The 19704-nt window shown below is 34.0% G+C and overlaps 2 protein-coding genes across 7 annotated transcripts in view; both read right to left on the bottom strand.

Moving 5' to 3' along the window:
• jing (AE binding protein 2 jing) overlaps positions 1-5528 on the bottom strand; it is a 107779-nt gene extending 102251 nt beyond the window's left edge. For both annotated transcript variants that reach the window (XM_035877674.2, XM_085664271.1), the window contains exon 1: positions 3760-5528. In XM_035877674.2, the coding sequence (XP_035733567.2) occupies positions 3760-5393 (1634 nt within the window). In that variant the 5' untranslated portion in view covers positions 5394-5528. The remainder of the gene's footprint in view (positions 1-3759) is intronic.
• Positions 5529-7162: 1634 nt separating this feature from the next.
• LOC118446707 (bestrophin-4) lies at positions 7163-18821 on the bottom strand. 5 transcript variants are annotated; one of them, XM_085664273.1, is made up of 12 exons: positions 18180-18821; positions 13877-14080; positions 13600-13822; positions 13385-13519; positions 10321-10641; positions 9849-10182; positions 9509-9733; positions 9082-9380; positions 8898-8924; positions 8582-8802; positions 8193-8472; positions 7163-7982 (listed from the first exon to the last, which is right to left on the bottom strand). In XM_085664273.1, the coding sequence occupies exons 4-12, from the start codon at positions 13453-13455 to the stop codon at positions 7646-7648; spliced, it is 2115 nt and encodes a 704-aa protein (XP_085520399.1). In that variant the 5' UTR covers positions 13456-13519; positions 13600-13822; positions 13877-14080; positions 18180-18821; the 3' UTR covers positions 7163-7645. The 5 variants fall into 5 exon arrangements, with proteins under 5 accessions (XP_085520399.1, XP_085520401.1, XP_085520400.1 ...); XM_085664275.1 differs by having other exon boundaries at positions 13600-13808; XM_085664274.1 differs by having other exon boundaries at positions 13600-13752.
• Positions 18822-19704: the final 883 nt, after the last annotated feature.

Raw genomic sequence — 19704 nt, 5'->3', positions numbered from 1 at the left:
CGATATAACATTTATTTTGATGAATGAAAAACCTAAAAAAAAAAAAAAAAAAAAAAAAAAAGAAAGAAAAAAGAAGACAAAGAAAAAGAAGAAGAAAAAAAAAAGAAAACAAACAACAATCAGTGCACTTTCGTCATAAACATTTAACATTTACGACTTGAGTATCATTCAGTAGCAACTCGACGAGTATTGACTGCAATGAGTATTTTTTGGCATAAAACAAAAATGAATAGATCGCGGATTACTTTTCAAAAAAAAAAAAAAAATATATATATATATATATATATATACACATGTATATATGTATTTCAAGGTATTAACGAACTCTTGAACGATAAACCTTCGTTGCAGTATCATCGAGTGTTCGATAAAGGAGGGAGAAGAGGGTCGAAAAATAGCGACGGCCCTGGGCTTAAGCGCAGCAGGAGCCATCCTCCTTCACCTCCACCTCCTCCACCTCCTCCTCCTCCTCCTCCTCTTCTTCTTCTTCTTCTTCTTCTTCTTCTTCTTCTTCTTCTTCTACGCCGACGCGCAGGCATGAAAATATTACGAAAAGGCCTTTGGGCTGTAGTATATATATATATATATATATATATAAACTATAGCATAGAGATCGAGGAAGATGATCTCGAAAGTATCTTTCGTTTTATACCGGGTGATCGATCGACAATTTTCGGATTACTTTTTTATTCCTATCTGTCTGTCTAAAGAGACAGAGAGAGAGAGTAGAAAAAAAAAAGAAAAAAAAAACAAAAAACAAAAAACAGAATCGTAACGATGGACATTTGTTTTCTTCGCGGGATTTAAACGATTTTTAAATAAATATAAATTGTTCATGTTAATTATGAAAATTCTTATCGTTCCTTATCGGCTCGTTATCATTTTCTCTCTCTCTCTCTCTCTCTCTCTCTTTTTTTTTTCTTCCTTTTTTTATACACTTCGATTTCTTTCCCATGTCAAGATGAATTATTACAAAAAAAAGAAAAAAAAGAGAAGGAAAAAAAAGAATCCGCCATATTTGATCACTGCGTTCGAATTATTCTATTAAAATTATTAATTTACGATTTTATTCAAAGAATAAAAAATCATTTGGAATTTCAATCTAACAATTTTCAATCATCACTGACTGAACAATTTTGTGAATTGTTACCAAAAGAAAAAAAAGAAAAAAAAAAAGGGAAAAAGAAAAAGTTAGAAAGAAAAAACTCGATTATAACCTAAAAATCCAAACGTCCATAATTCCCTATCGACTATCAATTAGACGAATGTATCGGGGGACGCTGTTATGACAAACAACAAAAAACAAAAAGTAAACAAAAACAGAAATACGTCATAACAAGGAAGAACGTCCGGGCGGCGTTTGTATTCCGCGAGAAAGAAAAAAAAAAAAAGAAGAAAAAAGAAAAAAAGAAAGAAAGAAAGAAAGAAAGAAAGAAAGAAAGAAAAGATACGAAACGAAAGAAAAGAAAAAAGAAAAGAAAAACAAGAGCTCCATTTCACGTATGCCTCTCATGCCGAGTTTATCTCTCGTCACGGTGCTTACGGTCGCTGCATTAATCGTCGATGTCGTAATTCGGTAATACGAATAAGCGTTAGCATGATCACCACCACCACCACCACCACCACCACCACCACCACCACCACACAACAGAGAGGCATGATCTAAAAGAGAAAGAATAAGAGAAAGAGAGTAAGAGAAAGAGAGAGAGAGAGAGAGAGAGAAATAAAACGTATCTCCTCTTTGATCAGAAGTCGTGATCGTTTGTGATGTAAGCAAGAGTCTCGATCGATGCACGGCGGAGTCCTGAGTAGAACGAACTTAGAATAGAAAGTTAACTGTGTGCGTGTGTATGTAAATTGTGTGTTTGTTTGTTGTGTGTGTGTGTATGTGTGTGTGTGTATAGTACGCGCAGGCTCCGATGAAAACAAAGAAAAACATGCTCTAAATATATATATATATATATATATACACATACACATAATATTTGGTATTAGATATACTAAACCATTAAACAGTGTCTTATCGTTCACGAAAAATCTAAGAAAGACATTTTCGTGTCTCTCCCTGGATCTATTCAACTTGAAATATACAATAAATCAAAGATTTACTATGTGCTTGTATGTATGTGTAAGAGAGAGAAAGAAAGAGAGAGAAAGAGGGAGAGAAAGTCGAATTTACAATTCCTAAATAAATGTTCTTCGCGTGTTCCGAGATGAAATCAAAGAGATATTTACCTATTCCGAACATTTTGTTGGAATACTTTCTCAAAAAGTATATCATCAGTCTATCTCTTTCTTTCCCTCTCTCTCCTCTCTCTCTCTCTCTTGACCGAAGAAAGGGGAGAAAGAAGAGAGAATGAAAACAAGCTATACGTGAGATACGGCATGTTCCTTTGCCAAAATGTATACATCATGGTTAGTAAGTAAGACAGAGAGAAAAAAAAAGAAAAAGAAAAAGAGAGAGAGAGAGAGAGAGAGAGAGAGAGAAAGAGAGAAACGTAAATACGTTGACCTCACGATATGTTCCCTTCCAAGCAAAGATACGACTGGCATCGAGACGATACTCTTCAAGTAATATATATATATTTTATATATATATATATATATATATATATATATATACATATGTTTCTTGGTATTGGAATAAACGATCCTTGCATGGTAAAGGTAAGAGAACGGCCAAGTTATGTTTCAGAAAGTAAAGAAACTGACAGTGAAGTCCAGGTGTATAATAGAAAAATAATAGAAAAACACAGTGAACGGAATAATAGTAATAACAATAATAATGATAATAACAATAGAAGAAGAGGGAGGGAAAAAATGAATGACTAATCGTATTCCGCGCCTGACGAAATATTATATCAATGTTAGAACGATGAAAATTTTTCGACAAATAGATCGAAGTTTATTATCCCAAAATAATATACCATTAGGAGTTTTGTTTTTATCATTTTCGTCGTACTGAATTGCTTTATTTAAAAGGCATAAAAAAAAAAAAGCGCGAAGACACAGGGACGATGATGATGATGATGATGATGATGAAAAAGAAGAAAAAGAAGAAGAAAAATGGCGAGGAAAATGATGGATGAAGGGAAACGAGTAATTCAAAGGAGAAAAGGAAGAGTATAAATGTAAAAGAAAAAAAAAGAAAAGAAAAAGGGTTGTGCAAGTACAGTTGCAACGTGGTGATATTACATCACCATGTCATATCGAGATGAGCGATAAACAATAACAAGAGATCATATATATAGTTGAAATCGTAAATACGTACAAGATTAAGATTTAAGGCTAGGATCAAGATTCTTTAATTGGCATTAATCCAATCAAAGATAATTTCCAAATGAAAATATATTATTATAGGATAGGATATTTATATGTTATGGCGTTAGATGAATATCACGTTATAGACAGAGTATAGACACAACCCGTGTAAGTCTGGGTTGCGTTGGGTCGTCGGACTGACTGGGAACGTGGTACAACGACCCCTGGCGTAAGTTCGACGCTCGAGATGAGACATGCTCGCGAAATGACTTGTTACATTATGTAGAGAAGGAGAGTAGGATGAGGATGAGAACGAGGAGGAGGAACGAGGAGGAGGAACGAGGAGGGAGAGGATGAGGGAGGATGAGGAATAATATGGAAGGGATGGTAGGGATGATGGGAAGGTAAAAGGGGGATGGTATATGGTTAATGGTGGGGGATGCTTTTTCAAATGTTACATTTTCTGGGTTGTTGAGGTGAGGAGGAACGCGTTCTCACCTGTCGGAACTCTCGGAGCTGTCGTATCGATCGGCGCAACGCTTCTTGCCGCAAGGCCCAACGAGAGTCTCCTCGGCCATCCTGACCTGTCCCTTGAAGGGGCTGCCGTTGGACAAGGAGCCGGCGCAACTACTACTCTTGACGTTGCTCGCGCCGCCGGCAACGGAGCTGCCACTTCCGGTGCTGCTGCTGTTGCTGCTGCTGCTGCTGCCGCTGCCGCTGCTGCCGGTAGCAACGACGCCGTTCGCGATGCCGCTCGTTGTGATGGTTGTTGAAGAAGAAGGGGAGGCAGGGGTAATGGTGACGGTTACGGTGTTAAGGGGAGGAGGATCGTTCGTGGTATCGTCTCCTCTTCTATCTTTCTCTTCGTTCTTCTTCTTTTTCTTTTTGTCTTCCTGCTGTTGCTGCTGTTGCTGTGGTTGCTGTTGTTGCTGCTGTGGTTGCTGTGATTGCTGCTGGTGTTGTTGCTGTGGCTGCTGCTGCTGCTGCTGTTGTTGTTGTTGTTGTTCTTGTAATTGCGTTTCCTTCTTTTTATTGTCATGGTCTTCCTCTATCTCGGATCTTACTCGATCTTTTCTTTCGTTAACATTTGATAAATTCGACGTTAACTTCGTACCAACCGATTCCGACGGATCTACGAGAACGTCTACAACATCGAGTACCCGCGTGCGTGTATTACCGAGCATCTTTGTTACCAACAAAGCACCAGCACTACCACCGTTAACTCCATGTCCAACTACACCACTAGTATTAATATTTCTATTATTACCAACACTACCGATACTCGTAACAATGCCCTCGGTCGACTTTTTCATCAAGCCTATCCTAACTCTTCGATTTTCCATTGGCGGCTCTTCTTCCTCCTCTTCCTCTTCCTCTTCTTCGTCTTCCTCATCGCCATCCTCACCTTCGTCATCATCGTCCTCATCATCCTCATCTTCTTCCTCGTAATCATCTTCCTCATCGTATAACAACACCTTGTTATGTTCCTTTCCTCGTATCGTGGGCGCACAATCACCACCGACAACGACAACGACACCACCACCACCACCACCACCACCACCAACACCACTACCACCACCACAACCAGCACTACCAGCACCACCACGACCAGCACCACTGCCATCACCAGTACCACTATTAAAATGATTACCAATACCACCAGCAGCACCTTCATTAGGAATCCTTTCCTGTTGCTGTTGATGTTGTTGTTGTTGGTGTTGTTGTTGTTGTTGTTGTTGTTGTTGTTGTTGATAGCGATAATGGTGATGATTATGACGATCATGATGGTAACGACGTCGGGTGTCAACTTCCTCGTAATCGTCCTCGTCCTCGTCGTCATCGTCGTCATCGTCGTCCTCGTAATCGTAAACATAATCGTAATCGTCGTAAAATTCACCGGTATTATCCCGTTTATGAACAAACCGTCTAACAACAACGTCCTGGCCCGTGCTCAATGATGACGACGACAACAACAACGACGACGACGACGACGACGACGACGGCGACGACGAAGCCGTAATAACGTTAGTTAGAAGCGACGTCGAAGAAGCGTCCTGTCGTTTCTGTCGTTCCCTCGATAGAATCCGAACATCAACAGCAGACGCCTCTTCCGCGGACGGACCGTCTGCCATCTTGCCAAGGAACGCACTACTGTTTTCTTGGCAGTGGCCCTCCTCCACAACCTCCCCTCCTACACTCCTACTCCTTCTACTACTATTACTCCAATCTATCTCCTCGCGGTCGTTGTACAGTCCTCTTTTCCTCCTCCACCACCACCACCACCTCCCCCGCCGCCACCTCCTCCACCTCCTCCACCTCCACCTCTCCTCCTTCTTCTCTCCAATTCCTTCTCTTCGAAACTTGCACTCACTAACTCACTAACTCACTCTTCTCCTACTACTCCTCCTCCTCCTCCTCCCCGTCGTCGTCGTCGTCGTCGTCGTCGTTGTCGTTGTTGTCGTCGTCGTCGTCGTCGTCGTCGTCGTCGTCGTCGTCGTCGTCGTCGTCGTCCCCGTCGTTGTTGTCGTCGTCGTCGTCGTCGTCGTCGTCGTCGTCGTTCTCTCTTTCCCTCTCTTTCTCTTTCTTTCTCTCTCTCTCCCTCGCGTTTTCTCATACAATCTTCCTATGATGATGATGATGTCGTCGTCGTCGTCGTCGTCGTCGTCCACACTGGGCACGAGCACGGGCCGCGGCACCGCGCGCTCTAACTTCTTTTCTACCCGCCCGGCACGCGTCTCGATCGACCCCACTCTGCGTTATCCTCGCGTACGATGCCGCCGCCACCTCACGCCGACGGCAACCCACTGATGACCCCCACTACGAATATAACGAATCCGCACCGCGAGCCGCCTCAACTATTACCGAACGTAACACGAATGATCACGAACATTGCCGAACGATAACGATCATCCTGACATCTATCGGCGATCGCAGCGCTCTGTTTTACCTTATATCACCCCAATTCATTACGTCAGCGCTGTTTTCCAATTTGTACTCGTTAGGATCAAATTTGTTTTTTATTTATCAGGAAAAAAAAAATAGATGGATAGATAGATAGGCAGACGTAGATATATTCGTTTGTTGTATTCTTTTTTTTTTCTTTATTTTTTTTTTTTTTAAGCTACTTTACTTAATACTGGAAAAAAAGATAAGTGTATTTGGTAGCACCAGAGAAATTACAAACGAACCCCTCTCTTCCATTGTTCTATCTTTGGAATGTTCATGTACACCAGATTTCTTCTCTTGTCGTTACGTCGAAAGGAAGGGAACGTTTTCTATTTATCTTTTCTTTCTTTTTTTTTTTTGTTTTTTTTTTGTTTTTTTTTTTTTTTTTTTTGTTGTCTTTTCTTCTTCTCCTTTTTCTTCTCCTTTTCTCAATGATGTAAAACACCATTCGTGATAATACACAGTATGTAAGTTCACAGACAATTTTCATCCTTAATTAATAAAATTGCAAAGTGTACTTTAAACATGATCGTCTTGTTTCACAAATATACAAAGCCATTAAATATTTTTACGGTACGAGAAATATCAATGAAATTTCTTTCGTCGGAGTATTTCATGTGCCATTATTTGATCCTCATAGGCACTGTATAAATATAGGCACTTAGATAATGATAATCGTTGACGTAATATTTTTCGCTTGTTGTTGTTGTGTGTTAAAAAACAAAAAAGAGAAACAAAAAAAAAAAAAAAAAAAAAATAAGAAAGAAAAAACGAAAAGAAGAAATAACGATGTCGTAAACTCGATAAATATTAATGATCCATTGATTATAAGAAAACTAATATATAAAATTAAGTCACACGTGGCATCGTTCTCTCTTTAATTATTGTCGTTCTATTATGAAAATGATTTTCTTTTTTTTTTCTTTTTTTTTTTTTTTTGCAGTAATCATAAAGTATATATATATATATATATATATATATATATATATATGGGTCAGTACACAGCCGAAAGAGAAAAAGCTACTAAAAATTAATTTCTAGTAACTCTAATAAATCTCATTGAAGATACTAGCCGTCATTAAAGTCAGTATACGATCTCAAAGCTACAAATGTTTTGTCTTCTTTTATCGGAATGTTAATAAAAACTTTCTTTCTTACTCTCTCTCTCTCTCTCTCTCTCTCTTTCTCTCAACATACTCGATTACATTAATTGCGAGGGATGTCCACGCATGCACTCACTCACTCACTCACTCACTCATACACTCACTCATTCACTCACTCGCACATCAAAGTAAAATAACGTACACTCTCGATTTCACGACAAATACAAGGCGAAAGTTTATAATAAAAAAAAAAAAAAAAAAAAAATAGAAAAGAAAAGAAAAGAAAAGAAAAGGAAAGAAAAGAAAAGAAAAATCAGCTAAACATAAGGATTCACTTAAACCTTAGCAATTTCGTTCTCCTTATCGTCATTATCTCTTGGTACCAAAGATAGTCTCGACGCGTCCGCTAATTCAGCTAACAAAAGTACTTCATTTTCTGTTAAATTTTTTGCCTCGTGAGATATATTACCATGGCCGCTAATACTTCTTGCCAATCGTCTGAATGCCTTTTCACGTCTTTGATTTTCCCTTTCTATTTTTAATTTAGTAAACTCGTCGTCCGAACTACTATTCGTCGAACATATCGAACTTCTTGGGCTGATCATACCATCGCCAATCGTTGTACTTTGATAACTTCTTGAAGGCTCGTAACTGATGCTAGATCTCTCTCTCCTAAAATCAATAAAACAAATAACAATGAGGGATAATAATTCGTTTCGTTATGACAAACAAACGAACAAACAAATCAAAATAAAACAGAACAAAATTATACATACGTACGTGCCACGCACGTATCTTAATTTACTATAATAAAAAGAAAAAAAAAAAAAGAAAAGAAAAAAAAAGCAAGACAAGAACATTTGTGAAAAAAAATAAATTGACCTAGCATTCGAAGGATATTTATTGCCGTTCTCGAAATCATGACCATTGTTACCATCAGCGATGGTTAAATGAGCAGTAGTAGCAGGTGCACTGTTAGAAAAGATGTCTCTGTTTCTGCTATGATCAGAACCAGGTACGTCAACTGGTGCACTAGCTGGTGGCGGTCCTTGCGGAAATATACTTTGTACATGCGGCCTGTTTTCTGGTCTCATTGATGTCATAGTCATTTGTTCGTCGACCTCCTCGATAACACCGATCTTGGTCGAGCCACCTGTACCAGCTGATGTACAATCGATTTAATAAAAAAAAATACAAAAAAAAATAAATAAACCAATTACACATTAAATGATAATATTATCATTGATCAATGTGGATCAATGATATCTTACCGTGTACTCTTGTCTGCAATGATGCTGATGAACTAGAATGTTGAATTCTACCGGGTGTTTTGTTACCACTCGATGTACCACCATCCGGTCTATCCTCCTTACTGAACAATCTCTTTAACATACTGGTTACACTATTGACCCTGGTCAGCGAACCATCCAAGTTACTTGGCGTTGATCCAGTGTTAAATGTACGGTCACGATTACTCACTCTACTGGCACTCCTAAAATTTATAAACGTTCATCTTTAATAACTTTACCCTCGTATAACAAATATATGATTCATAGTATTAACATCCTATTTGAGTGACTTTATTACCTTGATATTTTAGCAGTGGTAGCACTTCTGTTAGCAAATTTATCGATTAGAACATTCCTTTTCTCTCTTTCTCTCTTTCGTGCTTTTAACGCGTTTCAAGTGTGTTCTATTTCCCCCCCCCCTCCTCTCACTCTATCTTTATCTTTTTTTTTATATATATATATTTTTTATCTATTCAAATTACCTGGACAATTTCCCGTCGGCAGTAAAATGTATTCCGGATACGGCATCGTCGGCAACATCATTACGAAACTTTTGTTGATAATCCGGTACCATCTCGTCTATTCTAACGGAGGACGGTTGAAGTTCTTGCTGGGCTGCTGACAATTGTATACCAGCCGTCGATGGTTCTGGATGTTCCTCGCGGAATTGTTGGGAGGCCGCAGTGTAAGGTAATTCAGTTGGAAATATTTCATCCCAATATTGATCCCTTATTAATTCTGGATGTTCGTGATGCATCTCGTCGACGATCAAATAACTGACCTATCCAAAAGAAAAGAAGAAAAGAAGGGGAAGGAAAAAAGAAAGAAGGAATAAAAAAAAGGATCAAATCGTGAGATTAAGAAAATAATTAAACGAACGCAATTTACATTATTTAATAATAATAATACCTGTAAATTACGATCTATTATCCAATTGACTTCAAAATCATCGTCGTCCTCGCCAAATGGATTTATCAATGTTTCAGCGACCTTGAGCCAACCCATGTAAAAGAAAAATTGTAGCGTCGTGAATACAGGGAAATAAACGTCGATGGTGGAAGAGTTTGATGTTTGGATCCATTGTCTTCCCATAACGCTTGTCAAGAAATACGTGTAAACGGCCAATGTAACGACCTTGTAACAAATGATAATATTTATTAAAAATAATAAAACGATGTAATATTATTAAAACGATCAATCGGATTTATTATAATCGATATAATCATTTATTCATATTTAACCTACTAACCTGAGTATAAACCAATGGTACACTTATGGTATCATAATGTATTAAATTTCCGCACATTCCGCGGAATTTATTCAGCTCGTCTATCAATGTTTTAACAGCAAAATCATCGCGTATACGACCTTCCTTTCTAGCCCTTGTAACTATACTCGAAGCCCAAACGATTGGTAACCAATGTTTACTGGGCTTAGGAAACTTGGCATTTAAGCTTTGAAATATTGACAATTCATTCTCCAATAATAATCCAGTATCGACGAAATGTTCTAACGTTGGGAAACGTTTTTTCACTCTTGGTGAGACGTTCGTTAACACCAAGGTCAAGCAAACGCATACGTATCTGAAAAAAGAAAGAGAAAAGGAAAAAAAAAAAATATGAGAGAGATAGAGAGAGAAAAAGGAAAATGAATCATTTATTCGAAATAATTAATTGTATTATTATTATTATTATTATTGTTATTGTTTTTTATTATTATACCTGACTATAGTACGACGCATCAATCGACCTCTCTCATCGTTACCGTGTATAGTTGCCGATACAAATACAGCTATAGAGTCTGGCCAAGGTATAACCATGTATTGATTCCACCATCTTGTCATAACTATACTAACATAAAATCCTAATACAAAGGACAACGGTATAAGATCGCTGTACTGATTGCAATAGGCCACAACAGCTTCAAATATTTTCTTTTGTTCGTCATCCAGTATCAATCGGTAGATACTTGACAATGAATAATAAATGAATAAAAATAAGGCCAGGTCTAACCACACCAATTTGTATATACTTGCTCTCCATCTGTAGGAAAAAAAAATGAATGAATGAATGTATGAATGTATGAATGAATGAATGAAAGAAAAGAATGAATGAATGAATGAATGAATGAAAGAATGAATGAGTAAGAAAAAAAATCAGACATCTTTAAACTTTCTTCAAAGTTTATCGATCGTACAGTTCCACGAATGCATGTACACATATACAGAACACTTGTTCTATATATTAACACGACCTTGACAAGTTAACAAAGATCCTTGAAACTGATAATAGATATAATATTTCTTTTTAGTGGATGAAAAAAAAAAAAAAAAGAAAAATTAAAATCATACTTTTGATTAATATCTGAAGATCTTATCTTGATAATGCGCGTGGTATGGTATGCGCGTACGCGCGTGTCAGGAAAAGGAAACCCAAAAAAGAAGAAAAAAGAAAAAAGAAAAAAGAAAAAAGAAAAAAGAAAACATTAGCCTTTAATCCAGTCAATTTAATTTTTATTGAAGAGGGGTAAAAAAAACAAAAAAAAAAAAAAAAAAAGAAAAGAAAAAAAAAAGAAAAAAAATTAAAACGCGATTAGGATCCTCGTTTAATAATATCTGTAATAGTTATTGTTACAAGATGACGAAACTATTATATTGGTCTCTTATCATCCAAGAGAGAGAGAGAGAGAGAGAGAGAGAAAGAGAGAGAAAAGTGCTTATCTATTATCATTTGAAAAAATATAATAATGTATTTGCACTTAGCATGACACACAGAAATTTCTTGCAATTTGAAATGTCACACATCTGCGATTATTTGTTGAAAAAAGAAAAAAAAAAAAAAAAAAAAATAAATAAAAGTATTAAACAAACTTTTATTTAATGTATGTATGTGTGTTTGTGTCTATGTATGTGTTGTTTCTATGCTATTTTTTTTTAATAAAATTTCATACGAGAATATTCATTAAATTGCGTCGGAATGATAGAAATCGTAACAATTTTTCAGTGACGCGTGCAAACATGCTACGTCCTTGAAATTGAATATAATTTCACATATTATATATATATATATATATACATGTATATTATCACTCATACAAATAGAGTATTATACATAAAGATTGCATGTCATCCTTATCTTTCTCTGTTTGAACAAATAATATGAAATATTCGATCGGTATTCTTTCGTTTAGAAATCTAGAATCCAATCAGGGACGAATTTAAAAGTACGAAAGCTTTAATCATAAACTATACAGAACGAATATGTACGCCATTTTTCTTGGGTTTTTATTATTTTTTTTTTTTCTTTTTTATTAATACGTTTCTTCCTTTCAAGTAAAATTTATCGGACTTTCGTATGTCGAATTTTTTGTTATTTTCGCGATCGCGAGTAACGAAAGAAAAGAAAAGAGAAAGAAAAAAAAAAGGTAGAAAAACGAAAAAGAAAAAAAAAAAAAAAGAGAAGAAAAATAAATGTAATTGAATAAACGTAATGAAATTACGGCTGTGTGACAATAAGATCGTTCATTTTACTGAAAGATCAACGATCGTTTGTACTCATTAATATTCAAAAGATCATTTTACTTGGAAACACATTAAATACAGTCTACCATTGTATTTAGAATGACAATACGACAGGCAATCTTTTTTTTTTCTTCTTCTTTTTCTTCTTCTTCCTCTTCTCTTCTTTTTTTTTTCTCTCTTGTCTTTTCTCTTTTAACGCAAAATGTGATTTATAAAATGACAGACGATACAATGTTACTTTTGTGTTTAATAGTACTTGGTAATAACATGGATGGACGTTTTAACGCTCGTTAAATCAATCCTTGTATAATAATCGTGGAATTAATTATCGAAACTCGTGGAACGAGTATGAGCAAGATGTATATATATATACATACGTAGAAATTCATGATGGCAAAAGCACGCGACATGATTTCCCATTTATTATCGGCCTATTCATCAATTAAATATTTTTAATTTCTTAATAAATAATATATATATATATATATACACGTATGTGTGTGTGTATGTTTGAAAATTATTGATAATTAAATTTCTACGAATAGATAAGATTACTCGAAATTTTACTTAATTTTAACAAATTTTTACAAAATTTACAATAATTTTACTAAAAATTTATTACGTTAAAATTTTTCGTTTCTTATTAAGTAAATGAGTGATATATATATATGCGTGTGTGTGTTAATTAAATTAAAAAAAAAAAAAAAGGTCCGAAGAAATTCACGTTTGACGTGCTACGCACGTCATTTTTCTTTCTGCTACAATCGCCTGACGACGTGTGTAACACTACAAGACTGTTAATTATTTAAGAATCAATGACTTACAAATCTGTAATTTCTTAATAAACGATAAATAATAAACAATAAACAATAGTAAAAAAATAAACATATATATATATATAGATATAATCAATAAAATTTCTATTTCTCAAAATTTCTATATCTCAAATGTATGATGTAATTAATTAATAATAATTTTTATAGTATCAACAAAGTGTTACGTCCATTATTATTTTTTCGTTCCTATTTTTTATTATTATTTTTTTCTTTTTTTTTTTTTTTGGTAAATAAAAACATAAATTCTATGTTAATAAACAATAAGAATTAGCTTTAACTATTTTGCTTTTCACATAATGAACTTCGTCCATTTTCAAATTCGACGTCTCGTTATATACGTTTGGTCGATTGAGGGGAAAAAAAAAAAAAAAGAAAAAAAAAAGAAAAGAAAAAAAGAAAGAAAAAAGAAAACAATTAATTTTCCAATACCTTAATAATAATTTAAGGAAGCAACCAAGACCACGACAGGTAGCGACCTCGGCAGTATAAGTGACCGTCATCCTCTTCAATCACTGAAGATCACAAAGCTCAGCCTTGATCGATAGAAAGGATCTCTTGCATTTCCTTGAGAGAAAGAAAGAAAGAAAGAAAAAATCAAATACAAACACATAACGTAAACAGAAGAAGAAAGAAAAAAAATTCACCTTCCTCTTCAAAGATTATATATATATATATATATATTTTTTTTTTCTTCTTCCTTCTTCTTCTTCTCAACGTTGTCAAGTAATAATTCCCTCGCTCTTTTCTTTTAATATTCAATTTCCCTATGTCAAACGCATCTCCTTCCTCATATATATCTGTCGCGAACGTAGACGATAGAACGAGAAAAGTATGAAGGTCATCGATGATGTAGCTACATCAGTAACACTGTCAACCACTCCGTGATTATATAATTTGACTTTTAACTCGTTTCGATCTTACCGTGCAAATTGTTATCGTACAGTCCATAAAACGATTTCACAAATTCTTCTTCTTCTTCTTCTTCTTCTTCTTCTTCTTCTTTCGTTTCTTTTTTCTTATTTCACGATTTATTATTTATATTATCGATCGATCAGTAATTTTAATCTCATAAACTTTCCATCCAAATTTATTTTTTTAATCGTATAAAAATCCCATAGATTTGTCCTGCAAAATATAAATATATATATATATATGTATGTATGTATGTATGTATTTATGTGTGTGTCTGTTTCTCTCTGTGTATGTGTGTGTGTGATGGGTATGTGTATGTGTATGGGTATACAAATGAGAATAAAGTAAATAAAAAAATTAAAAAGAAAGAAAAAAAACAACAAATCGATAAATCTGGATGAAGATTTTCTAATTACAATCTAATCAACGTAAAATCATTGAATTTTGATTTAGAGATAAAGATAAAAAAGAATTAATTGTCGAGAATAAAGAGCAAACGTCGATTTGTTTTAAAGATAAATTTATTCATTCGTATTAGAGACAAATTGTCTTTAAAGAAATGAAATTTATAAATCCTAAGAAATCTTATGAATTACTATGGTACATTAAAAGAAAAAAAAAAAAAAAAAAAAATAATAACAGTTTTGATCAATGAATTGACTACGTACTATCTCTATGATTCATAAAATTGATTAGGAAACAATGTTAAAAATAGAAACCACGTGAGGATTCGTTTCGAAAAAGAAAAAAAAAAAAAGGAAGAATATAGAAAAAAAAGAGAGAGAGAGAGAGAGAGAGAGATCACGCAAGCGCGAAGAAAAAAATGAAAAGGAAAAAAAAAAAAAAGAATTGAGAGAATCTTTCTGAATATTTTTAAGTCCCGTAAAAAAAAATGCCAATGGATAGATTCATCTTCCAAAAAAAGAAAAAAAAACGAATTAACAGTAAAAAGAAAGAAAGAAAGAAAGAAAGAAAAAAAAAAAGAAGAAATACCATTCAAGTTAACCTTTGCAATTAATCAATTAAAATTCGGTATTAATGAATTAGAAAAAGAAAAAGGAAAAGAAAAAAAAAAAAAAAAAGAAACGTCGAAAACTTTCTTTCATTTTTTACAAATTCTATAATAAAATTACATCTCTCATCATTGACGAACTTTTAAATAATAAATAAATAAATAAATAAATAAATAAATAAATAATATTAGAGTAAAATATCGTTCGATGGATTGCGATCGTTCATTCCACTTTTAGAGAGAGAAGAAAAAAAAAAAAAACTTAAAAAAAAAGGAACTTAGAGTCTCACTATTGAACATGATTTAAACGACAATAATGTCGATGATTCATCAGAGGAATACGTGGTAAATGATAGTAACGTCAATGCTCCTACACATATATATATATGTACATGCACATATATATTTATATATATATATATATACATATCTCTGATCTAACAAACGGAACTTTGTTACCGGAACTGGAAATTACTGTACATTGAGAACGCGTAAAAAAAAATTTTAGGCAAATAAACGAATCGAATTGAATGAATTAAAAAACAATAACTATGACAAATGTAAATAAATATTTTATTTCATTCTAATGTATTTCTCTCTCTCTCTCTCTCTCTCTCTCTCTATCTCTCTCTCTTATCAAAGTCATGGATATCAATTGATTACAAAAAAAAAAAAAAAAAGAAAAGAAAATTATGAAAAAAGAAATTACGTCGGAAAATATTACTCAATCCTCTCCCCTACCCCTCCCCAATCCAATCGACCATCCGCTGGCTGAGTTAACCTCCCAACCTCCCTATCCTCTCGCCACTGCCCCCATCCCATCCAACCCACCCCTCCCCATTAGTTTAACCGTTCTTATCGATAAGAGAAAACACAAGTTGACTGATGTCTCTCTGTCTAACCACAAACCGCTGATCCCGTTTGCGTAAAAGGTTAAAGCAAATATCGAATAAATCGTAACGTGGCTGAATGATAACAGGCTGGAAAAAAAAAAAAAAATAAGAAAAGAAAAGAAAAGAAAGAAAAAAAAGCTCTTTCGCTCGTTCTCACTGACAAATAATAAATTAATTATATAGATAGATAAATGAACAGATAGATAAATAGATAGATAGATTGACAGATATTATAGATAAACAGATTAATAGAAATATTTTATCTTTTTATGAAGAAGAAAAAAGAAAAAAAAAAAAAAATAAAATGGACACTTGTGTTCAGATACAACGATATGAAACTTAACCAACCGTTTATCAACTTTGTTAAATTTGTTAATTGATTAGAAATTTTACATTGATTAGAAAGAAAGATAGACAGAGAGACAGAGAGAAAGAGAGAAAGAGAGAAAAAGAGAAAGAACTTTCATTCTAAGAATTAATGACAAGGATAATGTAACAGAAGAAATAAGGCCGTCTGTTAGCTTAGTTTAGTTTATAAATAGTCCTTAGCAAACGCTATCTCGTAATTACCGTACACACTGTATAGTTCTTACTAGTTCTTATTCTCTTTCTCGCTCGCTCGCTCACTTCGTTCCTCTTATGCTCATATACATTTGTTTATATATATATATATATATATATATATATATATATATATATATGCGTGTATGTATGTATGTGTGTATACATATGTACTGTTACTATCAGTCGTATATTGAACACGTGACAAAACCTTAAGAGTAATTCTGTTTTCAGTCACGGCGACCATCAGTCTCGATCGATCGTCCGACTTAACCGGAGAAACTCATCCCAATCAGTTAATCATAAGACATATATCATTCCTTATTACTTAGTATCTTTTTTGGATATGGGAGTATACGTTCATGGTGTCGTTTAAACACGTGTTCATTGTATACTCTAGGTGAGGTCTAAGATATAGATAACGACTAACCCAATGTGTTTTACACTTGGAATATATTTCTAATGTCTATTCAAATATAGCACTTGGCACTTAGTAGGGAGTTGTGTCTTTCGTAAATATGAATAACATGTGACTTTGATATGCAAATAAATAAGAGATAAAAAAGTATACTTGATGATTCTTCGTGTTCATAGGAATAAGGAGGTGTCGATAGGAGAAGAAGGGAACGATTGATGATCAAAAAAAAAAAAAAAGGATCAATTATTCATTGAGGAAAATTATTAAATGATTTTGATCTCTTGTTAGGTGTCTATCAAAAGGAAGAAAAAAAAAAAAAAGAAAGAAAAAAAGAGAATGATCACTCGTAAACGTTAAAAAAAATTTACTAAACGATTCCGATCGATTCAGTAAGAAAAAGGAATAATGAAAAAAATATATATTTACACTGTGATTCACTCGCAATGATTTCCAAACGAATGATTTTAATTTTGCTAAACGAGGAATCGAAAGAGAGAGAGAGAAAGAGAGAGAGAGATAGAGGGAGAAAAAAAAACCTGAAGGGAAGAAAAATTCCTGAGAATCCTGTTCGCTAAAAAAAAAAAAAAAAGAAAAGATCCATTCCAAAAACATTTCTAAAAAAAAGGATTGCTCGTTGTTGCATCAAAAAAATTATAATTTCTGATCAATCCTTTTCACTTCATGCGAAAAAAAAATCAAAGATCACGATGAAAAATAATAAAAATAGAAATAAAAATGTCAGACAAAAACCAAAAACTGAAATAGTTCCACGACCCTTTGCAGCCAAAAGAAGAAGAAGAAGAAGAAGAAAAAAAAAAAAGAGAAACCAAACTATTTTCTCTTAGGACGATCTAAAATACTAGGAACAAAGGAAGTACACTCAAGGGGCAGCCACTAAAATGAACCAATACACCCCACTATTCGACACTTACAGATTTCGAGGCACACATGTATGTGTTCCGGAAAGAAAAAAGAAAAAAAAAAAGAAGAAAAAAAACAGAAAAAGAAAAAAAAGAAAAGGAAGAACACTACATTAAGAAAGAAGGAAACAGAACAGCGGCAACAACAGCAACATCAACAGCAATAGCAACAGCAACAACAATAATAACAACACTTATCGAACAAAATCAAAAACACCACACCTGCTGGAACAATAAAATATTTTCATTCACTTGAAACGTCGTAGTCCGCAATGTTCATCCAAAAAGATTAAGCTGAACGTCTAGCTGCATTTAAACCCAACACACGCTTACTCACACACTCGTACACATATATACGCACACACACACACACGCACACATACCGCACGCACGCGCACGAGTCTACATATATTTATGTGTATATGTGTATATATATATATGTATTCACATATATATATATATATATATATATATATATATATATATATATATATATATATGGATGTACCTCAGCAAGAGGTAGTCTCTTCTATCTAAATTGCCAAGACATACTGAAGTTCAACATCGGAGCAGCACCAGCAACCAGCAACCAACAGCAGCAGCAGCAGCAGCAGCAGCGGCGACGGCGGCGGCTACAGCAACAGCAACGGCACGCCAAAAGGAAACCATCACTACCACCCCCTTCACACCCCTTCTCTAAATCATTCCACCTCTTTCCTCAACCAACCAATTCCATCCCCACTCTGATACTTTTCCGCATGATGCAGTGGTTCTCAAAACTCTTATTCCCAACATCTCATACCATTCCTTCTATACCTCAGCGACCTACTGTGCAATTTGTCGATTTAAACAAAACTTTATACTTTCTTTTTTTTTTGCTTTTCGGTATTAATTTTTCTTTCAATTTTTCTTTAATCGGATTGGAACGACAGGTTATTCCGCAGGAGAGAGGGCGGGAATAAATAAAAAGAAAAAAAAAGAGAGAGAGGGAGAGAGAGAGAGAGAAGAATAGACGAAGATCACTTTTCTCAAGAACGCATCTTGGTTAAATTTCTTTTTTTTTTTTTTTTCGTTGATTTGTTTTCTTTTTTACTTTTTTTCGCACTTTTTTCTTTTTTTTCTTTTTTTTTCATTTTTTTCTCGCCCACTTTTTACGTCTCCATCATCATTCAAGATCCACCATCTTGAATTCACATTATTTATCAAAATACTTATGCCAACACGTGCATTGTGTTATCATGAAATATTGTATTATATACTTTTCTTATTTTATATATATATATATAAATATATACATACATTATATATATATATATATTTATGTATATATAAATATATATATATAATAAACGATAAAATGTTTTTTCTTTCTCTTTTCTATATACACATACGTAACATATATGCATACATATTATATATATATATATACAAATATATATATATATGATATATATAACATATGTACACTTATAGACCTTTCTCACATATATTTCATTTAGTAATAACAATAGTAACAAATTAATGGCATATTTAGTAACAAGACACACACATACACACACACATATATAAATATGCGTGTGTGTGTTCGTATATATATATATATATATATATATATATATATAATGTACATTTTTAAGTGTCTTGAAACAATTTTATATATTCACACTTTTACTATTAGCAATATTATCGTAAGTTAGTATGTCGATCGACTATTTCTCTATGCACACATACATACATACACACACACACACACACATATGTACGCATATACACACGCGCGTGCCCACGCGCACAGTAATATTACTCGAAGTCGAGATTACTTTCACTCGCTTATTTTTTTTTATTTCCGGTCTTCTCCCCCAGCCCTCCTCCTCCTCCTTGTCCTCTCACCAATCCTACCCTACCCACCCTCTCCCTGCCTCCCCATTCCCACCTCTCGCCGATCGACATTTAAGAATTTGACTATTAAGACAGTCTTGGTCCCTAAAAATTCACAGCCTTGAAATGCAACAAATAATAAATCTAAGATATTT

Source organism: Vespa mandarinia, chromosome 25 (assembly GCF_050613455.1).
Source record: "Vespa mandarinia isolate Hongniang chromosome 25, ASM5061345v1, whole genome shotgun sequence".
Taxonomy (NCBI): Eukaryota; Metazoa; Arthropoda; class Insecta; order Hymenoptera; family Vespidae; genus Vespa; species Vespa mandarinia.
Note: the sequence above shows the minus strand (reverse complement) of the source record. Positions and strands in the feature narration are given on the sequence as shown.